The following is a 17,754-nucleotide window of genomic DNA, read 5'->3' on the forward strand; positions in this document are numbered from 1 at the left end:
TCCTAAAAAAAAAAAAAATAATGGCAAAAACAAACACACACGGGAGAGAACTGACGTTACCTGACACACTGCATCTCTGACATACCACCTTAACAGCGTAAACCAGTTATCACGCTTCTATCAAAATAAAAGCGTCATCATCATCATCATCATCATCATCATCATCATCATGACCACCACTGTCGCGTCATCGTTGATCACCTGATATCGGACACTTATTGATAATATGGTAAATACAAGCCGCCTGTCACTGACACGATGGTGAGCTTTTGACCAATCACAGGATCCGACTGATCCAAAGTTGGTTTTAGTTTGAGCTTCGCTCCAGAAACCACGAGGAGGCGTCTTAACCTTATGACCACGTACAGTCCTCACAGCTGGTGCTCGTCTTGTCTGTATGACCAGCCGTCACTGGACGACGCCGCTGTCACTCGTGGGTCAGGTGACCTCCGGCTGAATGAAACGCAGCTGAAATCTCTCTCGTCCTGGACGTCGTTGGGGTTTATCGCAGCGCCGCCTGCCGTCGTCCCGGCTGCTGTTCTGGGTCTCGGTTCTGAGAGCTGGAGCTCGCCTCCGCCCTCCTTACACCACCAGATTATTCCGTTTCCATGGATACTTGGCTCCAGTTTCCTCTGCAAAGTGCGAATCAAAAGGCTGAAGACGGCTCAGATGAGTCGCTCTGCTCTGAAGCCTTCATCCATCCAGGGCTGCGTCACATTGGCTTCATCTTCATCCGTCCTGCAGAGCTGCTCAGCGAGTTCACTGATGGTTTCAGTGTTATTTGAGGGGAGACCTTTCCCAGCTTTTACATCTGACTCCCATTTAATCTCCCAGCATTCACTGTGGCTCACAGTCATTGAGCTGCTGGTTAAACGAGGCGAGACTGTACCGCCGTCCCGCCTCTCCATCGCCAGGAAGGAGTTTCCTTTGAAGGGAACTCAGGTTGAGGCGTCCATCTGGAGGAAACTCGGCTTCAGGCGTCGTCGTTAACGCTTCCAGAGATCAGCTGGAGGCAAAGCAAACATCATCAGCACCTTTACAGGTTTACTGCCCGCAAACAAATGTTTTTCTGCCTCGTCGTCAGCAGTCCCCGAGAAACTCGACCCTGAAGCGTGAGTTATTCATGGCCGCCCAGCGTCGTTGATGGACTTCAACTCGGGCTGTTATGAAGCCGAATTCGCTGACGGTAAAACCACGAAGGCGGATGGAGAAGGAAGCTGACCGGTGTCCAAAGGAGCTCTTCGATCTGTGGAAACCTTCACACCTTCTCGCTCCTGCTGTGCTCAGCAGCTTTGATCCGTTGTTTGGACAGAGCTGTATGTGGGCCGCTGGCCTGTCGGGTTCAGGTTTTTCACAGATTCCAGGTGGTTTTCTTGTGTAGGTGAGTTTCTGAGTTTTCCTCAGATGGAGGCTTGTTGGAGGGACGACAAGGGTTTAGATTTAACTTCAATCGTCCTGCAAGCTAGGCGAGATAAGCCGGACGTCCGTCTCTCCAGCATGTCCCCCAGCTCTGTTTGAGGGACCCTGAGGATTTCTAAGACCAGAGGGGACCAGTGGTGGTTCTGGGTCCACCCCAAGGTCATCAGACATTCTCCAGAAACCCTCTGAAAGGAGGCGTCCTGACTGACCACCTCTGACTGTATGACTGATGTCATGGGGGGGGGGTCGGTTCGCCATGGTTTTATACACTGACTCCGCCTATGATGATGATGATGATGATGATGATGATGATGATGATGGTGTGGTCTTAGTTTAGCACCAGAAAAAAAAAAAAAACACTCCTCTTCACCTGATGTTTTTATTCATGTCTGTCAGAACTGCAGTTAAAGTCTGGTACTGGTGTCAGTATCAACAGAGGGTTTTGGGGTGAATCACGTTCGTCACATCGAAAAAAAACAGGCCAGACTTCTTCTTAACCTTTGTCCTGGAAAACTGAGAGCCTGAGCTGTAGAAAGAGGACAGTTTTGAGTTCTTGAATGTCAAACTAACCCAGTGAAAGTCGTGACGTGGTGCCATGGATGACTCACAGAATGGGCCTCATCGTGGTGATGTCTGCTGCGTTCCCATCAAAGCCTTCCCTCTTTGTGTTTCTGCAGCTGCAGCTCTGGGGAACCTGGTCTCAGACCTGGCGGGTCTCGGGTAAGACGCTCTGTGTCTCTGAGGGCTCAGGTTTTATTTCGAGGTGGTCTGTTGACGGCCGGTGTGGGTTAGACCAGTTCAGGGTCCAGTCAGTGTTTCTGGGTTTTAAATTAAAATAGTAATTGACTGAACTGAAGCTCCTTTGTCTGTTTTTCTCTTTGTAGTTTAAATTTAATGCATTCATTACATTTACTTTGTTTTTTCTTATAAAGCCTTTAATTTCTTTACCAGACTCACAAATTTTAGTGTGTTTGTTCTTTTATTCATAAGAGAACAAGTTTGTTTTTAGTCCTTCAACCTGAGCATGAAGCAAACATGTTAACACAGTGTGTGTGTGTGTGTGTGTGTGTGTGTGTGTGTGTGTGTGTGTGTCTGTGTGTGTGTGTGTCTGTGTGTGTGTGTGTCTGTGTGTGTGTGTCTGTGCGCAGTCTTGCAGGTTATGTGGAGGCTCTGGCGTCCAAACTGGGGATGCAGGTTCCGGATCTGACACCCAAACAGGCGGACATGTGGCAGACGAGGCTCAGCGCTCACATGGTGAGACGTTCAGGTTCATTTGAACTGTTTTTTTTTTTTTGTTTTTTTTGTTGTCCAGCCAGCAGAGAGAGGAGATGTTGAACTGCAGCGCTGCAGGTTGTGATCGTGCTTCATAGCTTCTTCTACTGTGTGAAATGTTGAAAGTGTCCAGTAGCAGCTCGTGCACGCTGTTAACGTAAAGTCGCATGAAACTGGAGCAGGAAGGAAAGTGTGGAGCTCTCAGAGGAGGCACACGAGGAAACCAAAGGAGAGAGAGAGGAGTGAGTGAGATCGAATCCACGTGAAGCGCAGCTGGAGACTGCAGCTGTTCAGACAGGCCGTGTGTGTCCTCCTCGCGGAGCTCTGGAGCTCTCCTGAAAGTATATTAAGGAGTGTAATCGATGGCTTTTATTGCGGCGGTGTCACACGCTGATGCGAGCTGTCCTCCTCCTGCAGGGTAAAGCCATCGGCGTGGCCATCGGCTGCGTTCTGGGGATGTTCCCGCTGCTTTTCCTGGGCGACGATGACAAGGACGACGAAGAAGCAGGACCGTCCGGCGACACGACGCCACGCTCCTCCTAACGAGCGCGCGCCTCCACGCTGCTGACGTCCACGTGCAGAGTATTTTCTGTCCTCGGCTCAGGCGGCGTCACACTCCCTCTGCGCTTCCAGACGTTCACGTAAATCCACCGGTTCGTTCTTCAGCTGCTTCGCCGTCGTGTCTCCACACTGTCCGCTCCATGAACACGTGCCGTCTGTTCGTCCGGTGCGTCGGTTTAACCGGAGCCGTCAGTCACCGTCTGTGTGTGTTCACTCCTCGTTTCACCGCTCAGCTTCACCTCTGGACAGTTTGAAGGTGAGACAGCACAGGACAGACAGACAGGAGACAAACTGTAACCTCAGCCGATCTGTTTATTTATAAGGAACAGTGCATCTGAATTAAGTTTATAACACTATGAACTAATTAATCTACAAGCATCCATGAGCACGTGCGCACCTGAAACCAGAGGCTGTACTGACAACATTAACCTCAGTAACGATGTGTTTTAAAGCTTCTGGAATCAACTTTTGCTCAAAGTTCTTTCTCTTGTAGCATCAGATTAGTTTGAGAACGTACTCAGAACTTCACGAGCAGCTCGAGTCGATGGCGTTTCATCTGAATTCTCCTCCTGAAGGAGGCCGTTTGCTCGTCGGCGGCGTCCGGTCGTTTACACAAACGGCGTCCTGCTGTGAGCGCTGTCAGCAGCTGGCGGGACGGGAACAACTCACCTGTCTCACCTGTCGCACCACCTTCACGCAGCAGCTGGGATGTGGCTTCCTCCTCTGTGTGACCGTCAGCTTGAGCTGCTGGTTGCAGGGGGGGGGGGGGGGGGGGGGGCGGTGCAGAAGGCTCAGGTGAGCCTGGTGGTCGTTTCCCGCCCTGACAGACAAACACGTTTTCTCCTCAGCTGAGTTTAAACATTTGAAGACTTCTTCTCTGAAACACTAACAGCGGCATCGACGCGCATCTCCGACTCTTACCGAACAAACTGGGTAAAAGAAGCGGAAGGAAAGCCTCGAGGACGCGTTTGAGCTGCTCTGCGTGAAGAACTGATATCTGAGAGTTTGTAACGTGCTGAAAGTCTTCAGATGTTTGGACGAAGCAGCAGAAAGTGAAGCTGCTGTCTGTCTTTAAGGTCTCTGTGTCTCCATGTGTTCACTCCGTCCTCTCGGCTGTGTCAGTTTTGAGCTTGCGTCTCAGACCTGAAGCTGCGGATCGTTGGGACTTGGAGTCCAGTTCAGTTCAGACCGTGACGAGTTTTCAGTGGCTTAAACTTCCTCCTTTCCTTCCTACTCTTCCTCTCGCTCTCACACTCCAGCTCTCACACGTTCAAGGAGCTTCTTGTAATTAAGGTGAATCCAGTTGATCCTTTTCACCTGTTGAATCGCTCCCACTCACTTCGTGCACGAGGGTCCAAATTAATTCTGCCAAACGTCCCAAAACCAAAGAAGCTCAACTGAAAATGATGTAAACTGAAGGTGGAGCTGGACTAAATGTTTCAGCGTTAGTCTGAATTCTCCATCTGACGTTTATGAACTCTCAAATGTTCCCTCAGAGCCGTGAAACGAGGTTTGTCTGTGCTTGAAGCCCCTGCTGCTCACTGTTATGATGCTGGAAATTCAAACAGCCTGTTCAGTCTGATCAGGACGTTCAACGAGGATTCAAGGCTGCCGTTGATTAAGCTCCATGTTTAAAGGATAAACTCATTGTTACACAAACGTTTACAGTAGTTGAGTCTGTAGTTTACAGTCAAAGTTCTCTGAAAGCTCTGAAATCACATATCAGCACAGCGTCACAGCTGGTTTACGCTTCATCTTCTCCACAGGTCAGAAAATCTAAGCTGAGTTGTTTCGATGCCTTAAAAGTTTGGAAATTGCCAAAACTTTGGGAAAAACAGTGTAATAATGATTTAAACTCTGCTGTTATTGAACAGATTCTGATATTTGCTGCTGGGAAACGTTGATCTTTGCAGCTTAAATCTCCAATCAAAAGGACTTAGAGGCTGAAAAAAAAAAAAAAAAAAAAAGCTCGTAAACAGCCGAAGCCGAGTTCACACCGACTGCTGACAGAAATGTGTGAACAATATTTTAATGAGTGTTTGGACTCGTTGGCTGCAGAAGATTTCTCTGTTTGTCGTTGGATTCGCTGAAAAGCCTCGAGGGACTTCAGCTTCCTGATGACAGAGATCTGTGGCGGAGGAGCCGAACGCCATCTGTTTCAGTCATGGTGGGAACGTGTCACTAATGAGCATCAGTGAAGGACGCTGACAGGATGACTGTGGACGAGCTGCACGTGCGTCTGTCTGGATCATCTCATGTTTGAATCGTGTTTTAGGTGTTTTTGCTTCTCTGGTTGGAGCTTTTCTTCACGTCTGTGAGCAGATTTTTCTGAATTTCTTTCTTTGAGGAAACATATGAACAACACTACGGTTGGTTCGTCAGTGAAAGGAAGGCTGTGTTGTGCTGCCATCTTGTGGACAGTCTGGAACTGCAGCAGCAGTTGTACAAATACATGTATGTACTACGAAGCCCGGGTTGAAGGATTGATCATGCAGTGTGCATTCAGCCTCATGATGTGCAATTTAAAGAAATAAATGTTGGAGTGTTTACCTGAAGCTCTCTGTGTCAGTATTAAAACGCAAGATGTACTACTGTACCACCAAACTACCCTGTGGTCTACGAAGTATTTAAAATGTTGATAAACTACAACTTTAAATGGTCTTATATGTATTCATTGGTGATAAAAACAGTAATACCCCTCAGCATAATGAGTACTTCTGATCCTTGAAGTACATTTAGCTGATAATGTTTCCCTGTGGTGTGTTGTGATTGGACATACTGATATCAAATATCAGTCTGATACTGACTCGGGTGTCGCATGTGATTATTTTAATAACCAATCAATACTTTATACCTGTGTACAGTTGCTGTTTGTCGAGGCTAATGTTGTCTGACGCATCGTCCATCCAGTGACGCTTACAGCTGATCAGTTACAGAGGTCAGAGGTCAGATTGATGCATCCAGTTTAGAAAATAAAAATTAAAAAAAGGTGTGAAAACATCTGAGCTGTCAGTAACTCGATATTTCCTTCCTCTGCGTCGTCTCATTAAAGGCAGCTGAAACATGAATGACAGTAAACGTAAAGAGCACAGGAGGCGTCGCTCAGATGCACATCGTATGCTACGATTTTATTATTTAGCCAAACAGCTGGTATACATAGAAAAAAGGAGACAGTTAGTCTTCAAGAACTGAACATTAAACCTAAAAAACAGGATTCTCAGGAGCCGTAAACGAAGCCGTCGGCCCACAAATAAAAACACACAAAACAACAAAAAACCAGGCTGCTGTTTCTTCTACAGACGGGACCGTGTGTGATGCCTTCTGGGTAATGTAGTCCAGTTTTTAAAGTACCCCTCTTACACACTTCAAATGCAGTAAAACCTGTTAATGGATTAATTGATGCTCGATTATCAGCCAACAGGCAAATAACTTATGATGCGTTCAAGGCTGGTGGGAAATTTTAACGTCTGAGTTGACGTAAGTTTTACATTCATGTGCTGTTTTGATAAAAATCAAGTAAAACAAAGGAAACTTTGAGTAGATCAGTTAAAAAAAAATGACAGGTCATGTGACCATCAGTCATTAATGTTAGTCCAAATGATTTTTTTTTCTTCTCTCAGAATCACAAAGGCCCCAAAAACACTCAGATTAACAGGTTTTACTCATTTTTTTTTACCTCGTCAAGGAATATTTTTGACATTATCATCAGCTGCTTTTTACTCCTTTAATAACTGATGATGCATTGTTTGGGGCGTTAACGCTGAGCCTCCTCTGATTCTTGAATGATTCCCTTTAATCCCTTTCTGCAAGTCGAGGCGAGTTATTGATCTTTGCTGCCACACTGCAAACCCTCTGTGGCTCTGAAGGTCTTAATGTTTGTTTTGGCTCGGCTGTGGGAAAAGTAGGTTATGAAATGTTAGAAATAAAAGCCTTAATTCCAGCCCTGTAACACCATCCCATGCAGTATGATGGCAGTGGATGACTGTCTGTTGGAACGTGGATATTTCAGTCAGGATGGACGGCAGCATACAAAGAGCAGCATCCATGTCAGTATGAACCAAAATGAGACCGTTCACTCGTATCAGATCAGATTTTTCCCGTCTGCCAAACATCTTCAGAGCTGCTGAGGGACTGAAATCTCCACTTTCCACGACATGTCCATCCAGGATCAGAGCTACTTTAAAAAGTGGACATCTGGATCTGTCCCAGATTGATCATAATCAAACAATTTAACCTTGATGAGAATAAAATGCACCAAAAGAGCGAAACAGATTATCAATCAGCAACATACTGAAGGAAATTTGGCAACTTGTCTCAAAAGCTAAACGTTGAAAAGCTGGACACACTGACCTCCACACACACTGAGGGCTGGACGAGCAGCTGTTCAGGAAAATGACTTCCTGTCACTACCGGACGTGTTTCCTGGTCACTTTCTAACCCTCAGTGTGTGTCGACACTCAGATCTTGATAACACACACAGTTACTGAGTCCTCACAGGCTCGAACATTCGGCTTCATACGCTTTTTATCGCATCAGCTACACGATCGTATTCGTTAACCTGCGCTGGAAAATGGACCGAGTGAAACCAGACGGGAACAGACAGGTTGTCGCACAGAGTCTGAAACATGACGGGTGGCGTCGAAAAAAAAAAAATAGATCCGGTAGAAAAAAGTCGACTATTAAACCTTTTGTTCAACTAAAAACGACAACATGCATATTAAATATCTGTTAATATGTTTTATAGCTCGACAAGACGGTTTGAGTTCAGACGTGTGAAGCCACAAATAAAATGGATGAAAACACTGAAATGAATAAAGAGGCTACACAAATAAGTGGACTTATGATGGCACTCTAGTCAAGGATTTAGTAGCAACAGGGAAGTTTTGTCTATTTCAGCTTGTTACGCTAATTACCCGCTAACACGTTAGATTTTTAGCTCATTGGGCTATTCGACATTTAGTAAATACAAGCTATTACAGGTTTATATATTTGTTGCGGTTGTACATGATTATCAGTGCACAGCAGGAAGTGCTCGTGTTCTGCTGTAACCATCAGTTTAACCACCGCTAACGGAGGATTTTCAGCCTCGTGTGGCACCATGATGGAGGTCTACGTAGCAGCGATTCGGCTCGATGTTAGCTTAAAAACCGCGTTGTGATGAGTGTGTAGAAACAAACTAAGAAATCTGATGATTGTTCTTATGCTACAGTGTTAGCTTCTGCTAATCGTTGCACATTAGCTTGTGTACAGATTGGATGAATTCAACCAAATACTGATACCTTGCTAACAACTGGCTAGCTAGCAAAATATGACAACGTCCAACTTGAAACTTACCAATGTTTGCATATCTTGTTGTAAAGTGTCTGTAAAAATATTCAATAACATTATCAATTATCAGTAACATTATCAAAAAGTTTGATTTGTTCCTGTGCTACAATGCTAGCTTCTAGGATGTGTTTATAAGCTAGCATCCAAATAATTGGTAATTAGCTAGCTGAAGGCCTCCAACATGGCTGCCAGAGAACGTGTAAGACCACCTGAAAAACACTCCACTTACTGGTCGCTTGATGGCTGGTAAGCACACACAGTTTAGGACTGAAACAAGCTACACTCCAGGCCAGTTCACTGAATACACCTGCTCTTCTGGTTCTCCATTCATGTATTGGGACAGTGAACTAGCGGTCCCTGGATTTTCATTTTGGCGAAGCTAATACGAAAAAGTCCTCATTATCAATTAATCTGCCAGTTTTTGTCTCGATCGCTTGGTCTAGAAAATGTTTCTACATTCAGATAATGCAGATCAGATAACGGCGGCACACTGTCCCAACACCGAAGCTCCGACTCATCCACAACCGTTAGCATCTGTGCAGCTAAATACAAGTCACCATCAGCACACTGGCTTCACGACAACAGACCAACACGAATCCACATTACTCCAATGACTACAGCTAAGTAGTAACACGGAACCCGTAGGAACAACCGCTATGACTAGCATGGACTCGGAGGTGTATGCTAACACAGTGTGCAGTTGCTGTACAGTTGGTAGATTAGCAACATGCTCAGAGTGAACAGCGTCAGAGGGACCTGAACCTGGAGGCCAACAGAGTCCCAGATCAGGTCTGTCTGCAGGACCACGATCATTGATCGAGCTGATTTTTGTCCATTTTAGAGTTTTTTTTTCTTTTTTAAGAAAAAACAAAACATTCAAAATGCTTTACAGAAAATAAATGCTATAAAAATATTTTTATTGTGATTTAAATTTATTATAAAATAAAACCCAAAATATAAAAAGAGCAAATAAATACCAACCCGCTATCAAACAGTCCCTTTTCATACCTTTGATTTTCAGTTAACGGATCAAAGACGGGACATTATTTAGTTCTGCTAACGGCAGACTTGAAGGACCAGTGTGCAGGACTGAGGCGGGTCTATGAGCAGAAAAGGGATGTTTCCCAGTCCACCACAATGCACCGCCATGTTTCTACAGTAGCCCAGCACAGACAAACGAAGCACTGACTCCAGGCAGTCTGTTGTGGTTGTAGCAGCCCCCGTAGCTTCTCCCACATGCTTGGAAGGGAAGCGTGAGGTGGAGGGTGTTCAGCTGGTTGCAGTCCTACACACTGGTCCTTTAATCTAGCAAGTTGTTGGCATCCGCAGGTCCTGATCTGCTGCTGTTGACGCTGTTACTGCTGGGATATTATAGACTTAACTGTCTTATGAATCTGATTTAAAAGCCAAAATGACTGTTTATACTGGGGCAAACGTTCAGGACATGCAGGTGAATCGACTGTGTGGTTTTAATAACTGCTGACTAAATGATTACACAGCACTCTTCAATATGCTACGCTACAAATACTCTCAGTTTGCGTAGAAGCTCGATTTTCCTTTCAGTCCGTCTTTGTTCTCCAACAAACACCTCACCTACGTTTGTACAGACTAAAGAAATCCAGCATCATTTCCATTAAATAGAGAATATTTAAGTTAAATTCAGCACTCAGGCTTTTTGGCACCTTCAGTGGAAATGGGAGGCGGGGGGGAGGTAAAGGGACCGTATGACAAACAAAACGTTCAAACACATCAAAATATAAATATGTACATACAAATAAGGATTTGATCTTTTGAAAATGCTCCTTCCAGCTCAACATCAACTCCTCCAGAACTTTCCCTCCATCATCTTATTTCCATTAATACACACATTAACATTTACGCTACGAGTAGGACCTTGTACAACTCACTCATTTTCGACGAGGATGTCCTTCCACACTGTTTCTCCTCTATCCTGAAGTTGCCCAGAGGAAATGATCTCAGATCAGCATCAGGGTTCACCAGCAGTCACCTCAGAGGGAACTTAACTGGAGTCAGTCGAGTGGAATACTGAGAGTTTAGGAGCTAAGAGAGGAGGCAGGTTTTTCTTTGGGAGAAGTGCTACAGTCAGTTTCCCAAGAAAGATTCTGATCATCCTTCAGTTTTCAAACAGGTCACGTCTCCCTTTTAGACACATGAGCTCCACAGACTCCCTTCAGTTTGTATCAGTTTACCCAGATCGCTCCTCACAGCCAGCGAAGCTCATCCCAAAACTCAGTGGAGGCGCCGTCATCCCTCATTTAAACAATTTCTCTTTGGCAGGAAGTGACTCTGCCAACTTTCTTACCTTTTCTAAAACTCATTTGTTAGGAAATTTCAAAACTGATCCTTGATCAGAGTCGCCAGGCAACTTCTTTTTGTGTGATGTCATAGCTCTCATTTGCGTTTACTTAGTATTGACCATTTTGTGGCCCTGTTTGCTTCAGTTCAGCCAGGGATGCAAAATGGCTCAAGTCACACTGACGCCTCTCGTCTCAGTGAATGATCGGTGCTGATCGGTCATTGCTCGTCACTCTCTTGAGCCTGACGCCGCGTCGGATAGCCACCAGGAAGTCCTCCACTTCGCTGTACTCCGTCTCCTCCAGGAGCTCCGGGAGAGGCCGGCGCTCCCACTCCGACACACGACCGCTGGGCTGCGGTGGTGGGGTGGGAGGATCGGACCCCTCACCCGGGTGCTGGGTCTCCCAGGTGCCGGACCTCGGCGACAATGGCCCACTGCTGCCCGGTGACAAAGGGGTGGTCGGGGGGCTGAGCGGGGTTCGTGGCGTGTTGCCGTCCTCTGATGCTGCCCTGCTGGGGAAGCCGGGATGTTCAGGCACAGTAGGGGTCTTCACTGGGATCATGGGGGGCTTGATGGGAATGGGACCCAAGCTAAGGCCCCCAGAGGGCCGTCGCAGGTTGGGTTTGGAGGACGGCGTCCGTCGGATGGTGGCGACTCCCGGGGTGACTATGGCAGAGGGGTTGGAGGGCAGCCCGGCAGTGGAGGCCGGGCGTTTGGACTGGAACATGCGGCGGTAGGACTGACTGATGTCGCTGTTTCTGGGGATGGTGGAGGATTTATCAAAGTCTGACGACGGCTGAGATTCACCTTCCTGATCGGCCCCGATGGAGTAGTAGTCACAGTCCGACACTGAGAAACAACAAACAGTTTTAGTCTTCAGCTCAAAAACACATCTGACAGAGCAGTTATGATTTGTTTGAATTAGTCAGTCGACACAGAACACAAGAACAACTTCAACACTTCAAGTCTCTTCTGCTTTATGCTCGTAGCTGCAGCGATGATGTGACAGGTGACATAAACTCAACGCCTGAACGCCTCCCGTGTGGACAGCGTGTAAGACGTTAAAGTTTAAGTAAAAGTTTAGCATGAACCATTTTGAAATCAAAGCGTCGACGGATGCATGACGTGTGTGTGCACCTTGTGAGGGGATGGTGTCCTCTGAGCAGCAGGGGGTGTTGGTCTGGCTGCTGTAGCCGCTGGAGCCCTGCAGCGAGTCCCTGCTGGAGCCGTGGATGTCCAGCTGGAGGCCGCGGGCCAGCGCTCGGGCCAGCTCCTCATGGGCGTCCCTGTCCTCCTGCTGGGGTAAACACACACACACACACACACACACACACACACACACACACACACACACACCTTTAGCTCAGTTACCACAGCTCTGCCCAATCAAAACATTGCCAGCTGGTAATGTGACCATGTTTCCACACTTTCAGCTAATCAGTGTGAAAATCGCCATCTGACCTTGTGTGATGTCACAGAGTGGCTTCCTTTAACCCCCTGTGGTTCCTCCCCTGGTGTGGTGACTTCAGCGCCCTGGTGGCTGCTGGGATCTGTAGTCTCTCTCCTGTCCTTGCTCCTCTTCAGGGTGTTGACCACTGATTGGTCATATGGTCCCGGTTTGGCCCAGTCCTGCAGACAGAAACACTTCACTGCTTTTCTCACTGGAAACTGAATCACGTTGGAGTTTTGACTGCTGGTTTTTGTAACTTTTGGTGCCAATTTGTCATTAATTTAACATTTTAGAGACTAAATGATAAAACATTATAATCAGAGAATTAAAAAGACAAATAAAACAATAGGGGCACTTTTCACAATTGCTTGTTTGTATTTTTGACAAAATGAGCAACAAAAGTAAGCACACGTTTGCACTTTGAAGCTGCAGCCAGCGAACATTTGGGATTTTACATCAGAATTGGGATTCAGTTTGAGTCTGAGCTGCAGCCGAAATTATTAGAAAAGCAAGAATGAAAATTATGCAATTTTAGAGATAAATGAAGTCCAGTGTTAATCCAGTAGAGAGCTGATCGAGAGGTAAGCGAGACTTTCTGTAAAGCGTCTGCAGTGCTGTGTTGTCTTAAGATCTGATGGTCTGATGAAGGAATCAGATGAAATAAAAGCAAACTGATGAAACACATTGTCGTACTGTTTGTTTTCAGAGTGAGAAAAGAAAGAAAGACAGGGCAAGCATGAGATGAAAGAACAGAAAATCCAAAGACAGGGGAGGAGTGGAAGATGAAAGGAGGATAGAAAGAGGAGGAGGAGGAGGAGGAGGAGGAGGAGGAGGAGGAGGAGGAGATCAGGGAGCGTGAGGATCAAACCTTCCAGGATGGGACTCTGGACGACAGGATCATTCCGAGCCCCGAGGGGCCGAGAGGCAGGAGCTCCCCCGATTGGCCGGAGCCTGATTGAGACCACGGCCACGTGGGAGAAACGGACAAATAGGAGGGCGAGGACATGGGAGAGGTGGAGGTGAAGTATGGAGGGTGGAGGTGGGTGTCCTGGGCCTGCAGTACCAGTCCATGCAGACAGAGGGCGTGATGGTCAAAACCATTTGACAACTGAAGGTGAGCGAATGAGGGAGAAGCAGAAAACAATCAAAAATTAAAGCTGACAGTTACGATGTGATGCACAGAGGTGGAGGTGAAGGAGCGACATGAAGCGGGAGGAGCTCAGTGAGTTCTTACAATGTGTCTTCGAGCTCCTGTTTACAGATTCTGATTCTGAATCTCTGCGACACGCAGGACCAGTTCCACCAAGGCAAAACCGCCAAATTAGCAAAGATTTGATGCAAACACATCTCTTCCAGGTGTTAACTTCAACAGAAAACAACACCCGCAGAGCAGACCCACAAACCCCCAGACGTGTGTGTGGACGTTCACCTGTTGTTGCCCAGCGCGGGGCTCGTTGTGTGAGGGTGAGGAAGAGGAGGAGGAGGAGGAGGAAGGCTCCTCAGACTGAGAGGACAAAGGAGAGACACACGACTGCAGCAGAGCCATGCAAAGCAAACACAGCCGAGAAAGAGAGACAGGAGAGAGCAGAGTGAGCATCGAGGTGGGTTAGTGGTTAAAAAAAGCACAGAAGAAGAATCAGCAGGTAAAAGCACGAATCACAAAGAGCTGGAGCAGCAGAAGAAGACGAAGATGAAGCAGAAGCAGGTTCAGCAGGTGGAGAGAAGCTAAAGGCTGTGATGACTGGACAGAGGCTGTATACACAGAACATCCCATAATACACAGAGCATAATAATAAACAGTATCATCATTCAAACACGGTCAAGCTGTGAGATGGTTTCATTTGTAATCAGATTTACATTTATAGTTAAACTCTGAACTTCACCAAATCTGATTTTTCTTGTTTCGGAGCAGCTGGTCTCCACAAAACCACGTTTCAGGGTTAGGATTCGGTTCTAGAGTTCGGGTGGAGCTGGGCAGGCAGTGATGGGGTTAAAGTTGTGGTAAATGTCCAGGGAAGTGACAAAGTGCGAAGTTGTGATTGTATGTGAGGAAGGACTTCAGGTGAGGACATTCTGTCAAGACCAGGTTTTAGGATTTAGGGGGCTGAGAACCGTCTGATCCTCTACAGGATCCTCACATCCTGTAGAGGATTTCCCCTTTTCTTTGTTTCACTTCCTGTAAACTGAATTTATTTGTGTCTTGGACTGTTGGACGGACAGAAAACGTGAGCAATGAGTCTGGGAAACATTTTACAAATGAAATGGTTCATCACAAAAACAACTGAGGATAATTCTTAGCTGCAGCCTTAATTTGTGTTTTCTCTGCCCTCACTCTGCCCACGAACCACAGCTTTAGAAACCCTGCAGGGACATCGACTGCTGCATGAGACCCTGTGGCGGCCGGGTGACTCAGCAAACACACACACAGCAGCTTCATGGACACACAGTATCCTAGCAACCTGGAGGGATTTTCTGACCTCATTGGTGGATGATATAGAAGTGTCTCCGCTCGTCAGCCAATCACATGAAAGCACTGAAGCACAGGTGTATCTGTGTTTTTAATCCCTGCTCCTTACCTGCGAGGTTTCCGGGGGCATGGGCGACGGGGATTTGGACTGGAAGGCATCCTGGGAGATGAAGCCGGAGTCGTGGGAGGACACGGAGGAGAGGCGGGCCGGCGTCTGCTGGGGGAGCACCGAGGAGGAGGAGGAGGCGCGGTAGCGGAAATGGGAGGTCGGGGAGTGGCAGTGTGAGCCGCTGGAGCGGGAGTCGCTGCTGTTCACGCTGTTCAGGCTGCTGCAGGACGGAGGAAGAGGAGGAGGAGAGTCACAACTCAAGGTCGAACGCTTCTTCAACGATCTGAGTCTCTGAGATCTCAGAACAACATCCTGATTATTCCAGATCATCACAGCACACGGCACCAGCTCTCAATCAGACTGCGTCAGCTGTTCCCTAGAAACGTCTTTTACTAAAGACTTGTTGCTTTTGAATGTTCAAAAATGGCGTCTGTATAATTTGGGCGAACTGAGCCTTTAACATGGTGACACAGCAGCTTAACGTCATGAACTCTGAACGTCTTTCCAGATGTTAAATCTACTAAAACACCTGGAGATGAACGCTGAGACTCCATCTGTGTGCAAAGTCTCCTCTGAGGTGTTGGTCATGTTTCACCTGCGTCTTTGATAAAGCCGTGTGAAGGATTTCAGCACCAGAACAAGCTGCTTTGGATAACTTAGTTCCAGGATCACAAACGTGTTTTAACTGTTTTTGACTCGACTAAATGTGCCAAACAGCTCAGTGGATCTTTGTAAATCAAAAGCTTTACTTATTCAAGGACTGAAAGGAAAAGCAAGCAGACGTGAGACTCAGACTCCTTCCAGCTAAATGTTCCTCCTCAGACTGTTCTACTTCAGTTTATTAGACAGCATTTTCATTTGGATCATTGAAGACAAACTCTGGCTGGCTGAGTGCTGCCAGACCACATTCAGCTTCACAAGACTGGTTTTTGGGACCTGGACCAACACACTGACCCTCTGTGATCCTCAAGCTGAAACTCTGAAGAAACCAACAGAATAATCCTGATCAGGACTCTTAAGACGACTAATCAAACAACACGTCTTTAAAGAATCTAATATCTGTCAGATTGTTTCAGTTCAACTCATCAGAAGTTAACGGCTGCAGTTCCACCTGTGGGCCACAGGGAGGCAGCAGAGCACAGGCAGGATAAAACACGGAGCAGCTTGTTGGGGAGGTTTGGCCACTTGGCTGAGACCATGGTAACCGACCTGCACATGCTTGACTTCCTGGATACGGTGGTGCTCGGTGACGAGGGCGGAGTTTGGTAGGACCAGGTGCACTCGGAGCCCTTCAGGTCCACGATTACCTGGAGGGAGAAAGAAAGAGAAGTCTGACCATCTGTGTGGATCAGAGGAGTGCAGACAGACCATCATACACCTCAGACAGACGCACCTGTTCGCTGGAGGCGGGCAGCTTGTGGGGGTCCATAGTGAGCGTCTTCAGGTCGTCTGTCAGAGTCTGGAGGTGCGTGATCTCCCCCAGCATGGACATCTCTTCCTCCTGAGACACACAAACACGACAGCTTCAGACTCTACACCAGAGCTACGTCACGGCGTGTTTCTGACGGACGTGCGACTGACCACGACGGGCTTCAGCATGGAGACGAAGCAGCAGAAACGACTCCTCTCCTCCACCAGCGCCTTCCTCACCGCCTGCTTCTCCGTCTCCTCCAGCAGCAGGTATTTATCGCTGACGTCCTGCATGGCGCTGTCCAGCTGAGGCTGGAGGTCCCCACGGCCTGCGGACGCATCACATGATCACAGGTACATGAACGTACAGCCTCAGTGCACAAAGCAAAACCTCTTACATTTAATGCAGTTAGAGAACGTATTTTAGAAAGTGCTTTAGAAGCCAAGAAAAGACACAAAAGAGAACCAGAAAACAAGGTGAAAAGACTTGTTCATGTCACGCTGAACATCCGAATCCAGATATTAGAGTAAGAAAGGCAGAAGGAGAAATACGAGGAGGCAGACAAAGAGAACCACAGACGGTTTATTATCTGTGAAATCATATCTCCACTAAACACGACGTGGAGCCAAACACTCGATCGCTTCAAAACAATAGTTAGAGCCTCCCACAAACCATTAACCCACATTAAAGAATTAAGAGAGTTTTCTCTCCAAAACCAGCAATCCGTCAGGCCTGGAAACGAACAACCACTGGCATCCAGCGAGCGCTCGCCACAGCGTTACGAGGGGGGTGATCAATTATCTCAAGACATCTGATTACAAAATGCTCATTTGAAGTCCAAGAGATGTTTCGTAAGAGGATTTTGGTTTTGACCCTGATCAGATTCCTTTTTTTTGGTTTCAGTAGTAAACATGAGGCTGGATGTGGAGTCCCTGTATTTCCGTTGGAACCAGCTCTGATGAAAATGAACGCTAAGAGTTTTTTCAGGGGATTTGTTCACAGTCAGAACAGTGAAACCACGTGAGAACAGACTAACGATCGGTTCTTTCTGTTCTGTTCGGTTCATTTGGTAATCTCATCATCTGTTCTGTACTTCAGGACAAACACAAACATGCAATTAAAGTTCTTTATTCCTCCAGCGAGATCCACGGCCGGGGTCTGCGGCCGGGCTGATCGATGGGACGAGATGGACTGAACTTTTCCAGCCTTCGGCGATAAACAGAGAAAACAGGCTGAGAGTTCCTTCGAGGGACAGGAATGTGGTTTCTGGTTTAACCCGGAGTTCAACAGTCTGTGTTTCTGTCTCATCTCTCCTCCTCTCTCTTCTTTCCTCTCCTTCCGTGTTCAAATAACCAGGTTCTGCAGGAAATCAGACGTGTTCACGGACACGGCAGAACTCAGCGGGTATCAGGTTTCTCAG

General features: G+C 47.0%; 2 protein-coding genes across 4 annotated transcripts in view; one reads left to right on the plus strand and one right to left on the minus strand.

Annotated features, from left to right (window-relative positions):
* Positions 1-5,198, plus strand: part of tmem65 (transmembrane protein 65) — a 21,229-nt gene extending 16,031 nt beyond the window's left edge. Inside the window, exons 5-7 of the mRNA XM_076754979.1 lie at positions 2,097-2,139; positions 2,568-2,673; positions 3,109-5,198. Coding sequence (XP_076611094.1) covers positions 2,097-2,139; positions 2,568-2,673; positions 3,109-3,234 — 275 coding nt within the window. The 3' untranslated portion in view covers positions 3,235-5,198. The remainder of the gene's footprint in view (positions 1-2,096; positions 2,140-2,567; positions 2,674-3,108) is intronic.
* A 1,156-nt stretch (positions 5,199-6,354) lies between these two features.
* Positions 6,355-17,754, minus strand: part of LOC143335503 (protein MTSS 1-like) — a 47,459-nt gene continuing 36,059 nt past the window's right edge. The window contains exons 8-15 of one of the 3 annotated variants that reach the window (XM_076754977.1): positions 16,505-16,662; positions 16,317-16,424; positions 16,133-16,230; positions 14,924-15,143; positions 13,777-13,878; positions 12,359-12,526; positions 12,035-12,191; positions 6,355-11,746 (exon numbers count right to left, since the gene is read on the minus strand). In XM_076754977.1, coding sequence (XP_076611092.1) covers positions 11,091-11,746; positions 12,035-12,191; positions 12,359-12,526; positions 13,777-13,878; positions 14,924-15,143; positions 16,133-16,230; positions 16,317-16,424; positions 16,505-16,662 — 1,667 coding nt within the window. In that variant the 3' untranslated portion in view covers positions 6,355-11,090. Of the gene's footprint in view, positions 11,747-12,034; positions 12,195-12,358; positions 12,527-13,776; positions 13,879-14,923; positions 15,144-16,132; positions 16,231-16,316; positions 16,425-16,504; positions 16,663-17,754 lie in introns of all 3 variants that reach the window. The other 2 variants (XM_076754976.1, XM_076754978.1) reach the window with 2 other exon arrangements.

This window comes from Chaetodon auriga, chromosome 17 (assembly GCF_051107435.1).
Source record: "Chaetodon auriga isolate fChaAug3 chromosome 17, fChaAug3.hap1, whole genome shotgun sequence".
NCBI classification, from domain to species: Eukaryota; Metazoa; Chordata; class Actinopteri; order Chaetodontiformes; family Chaetodontidae; genus Chaetodon; species Chaetodon auriga.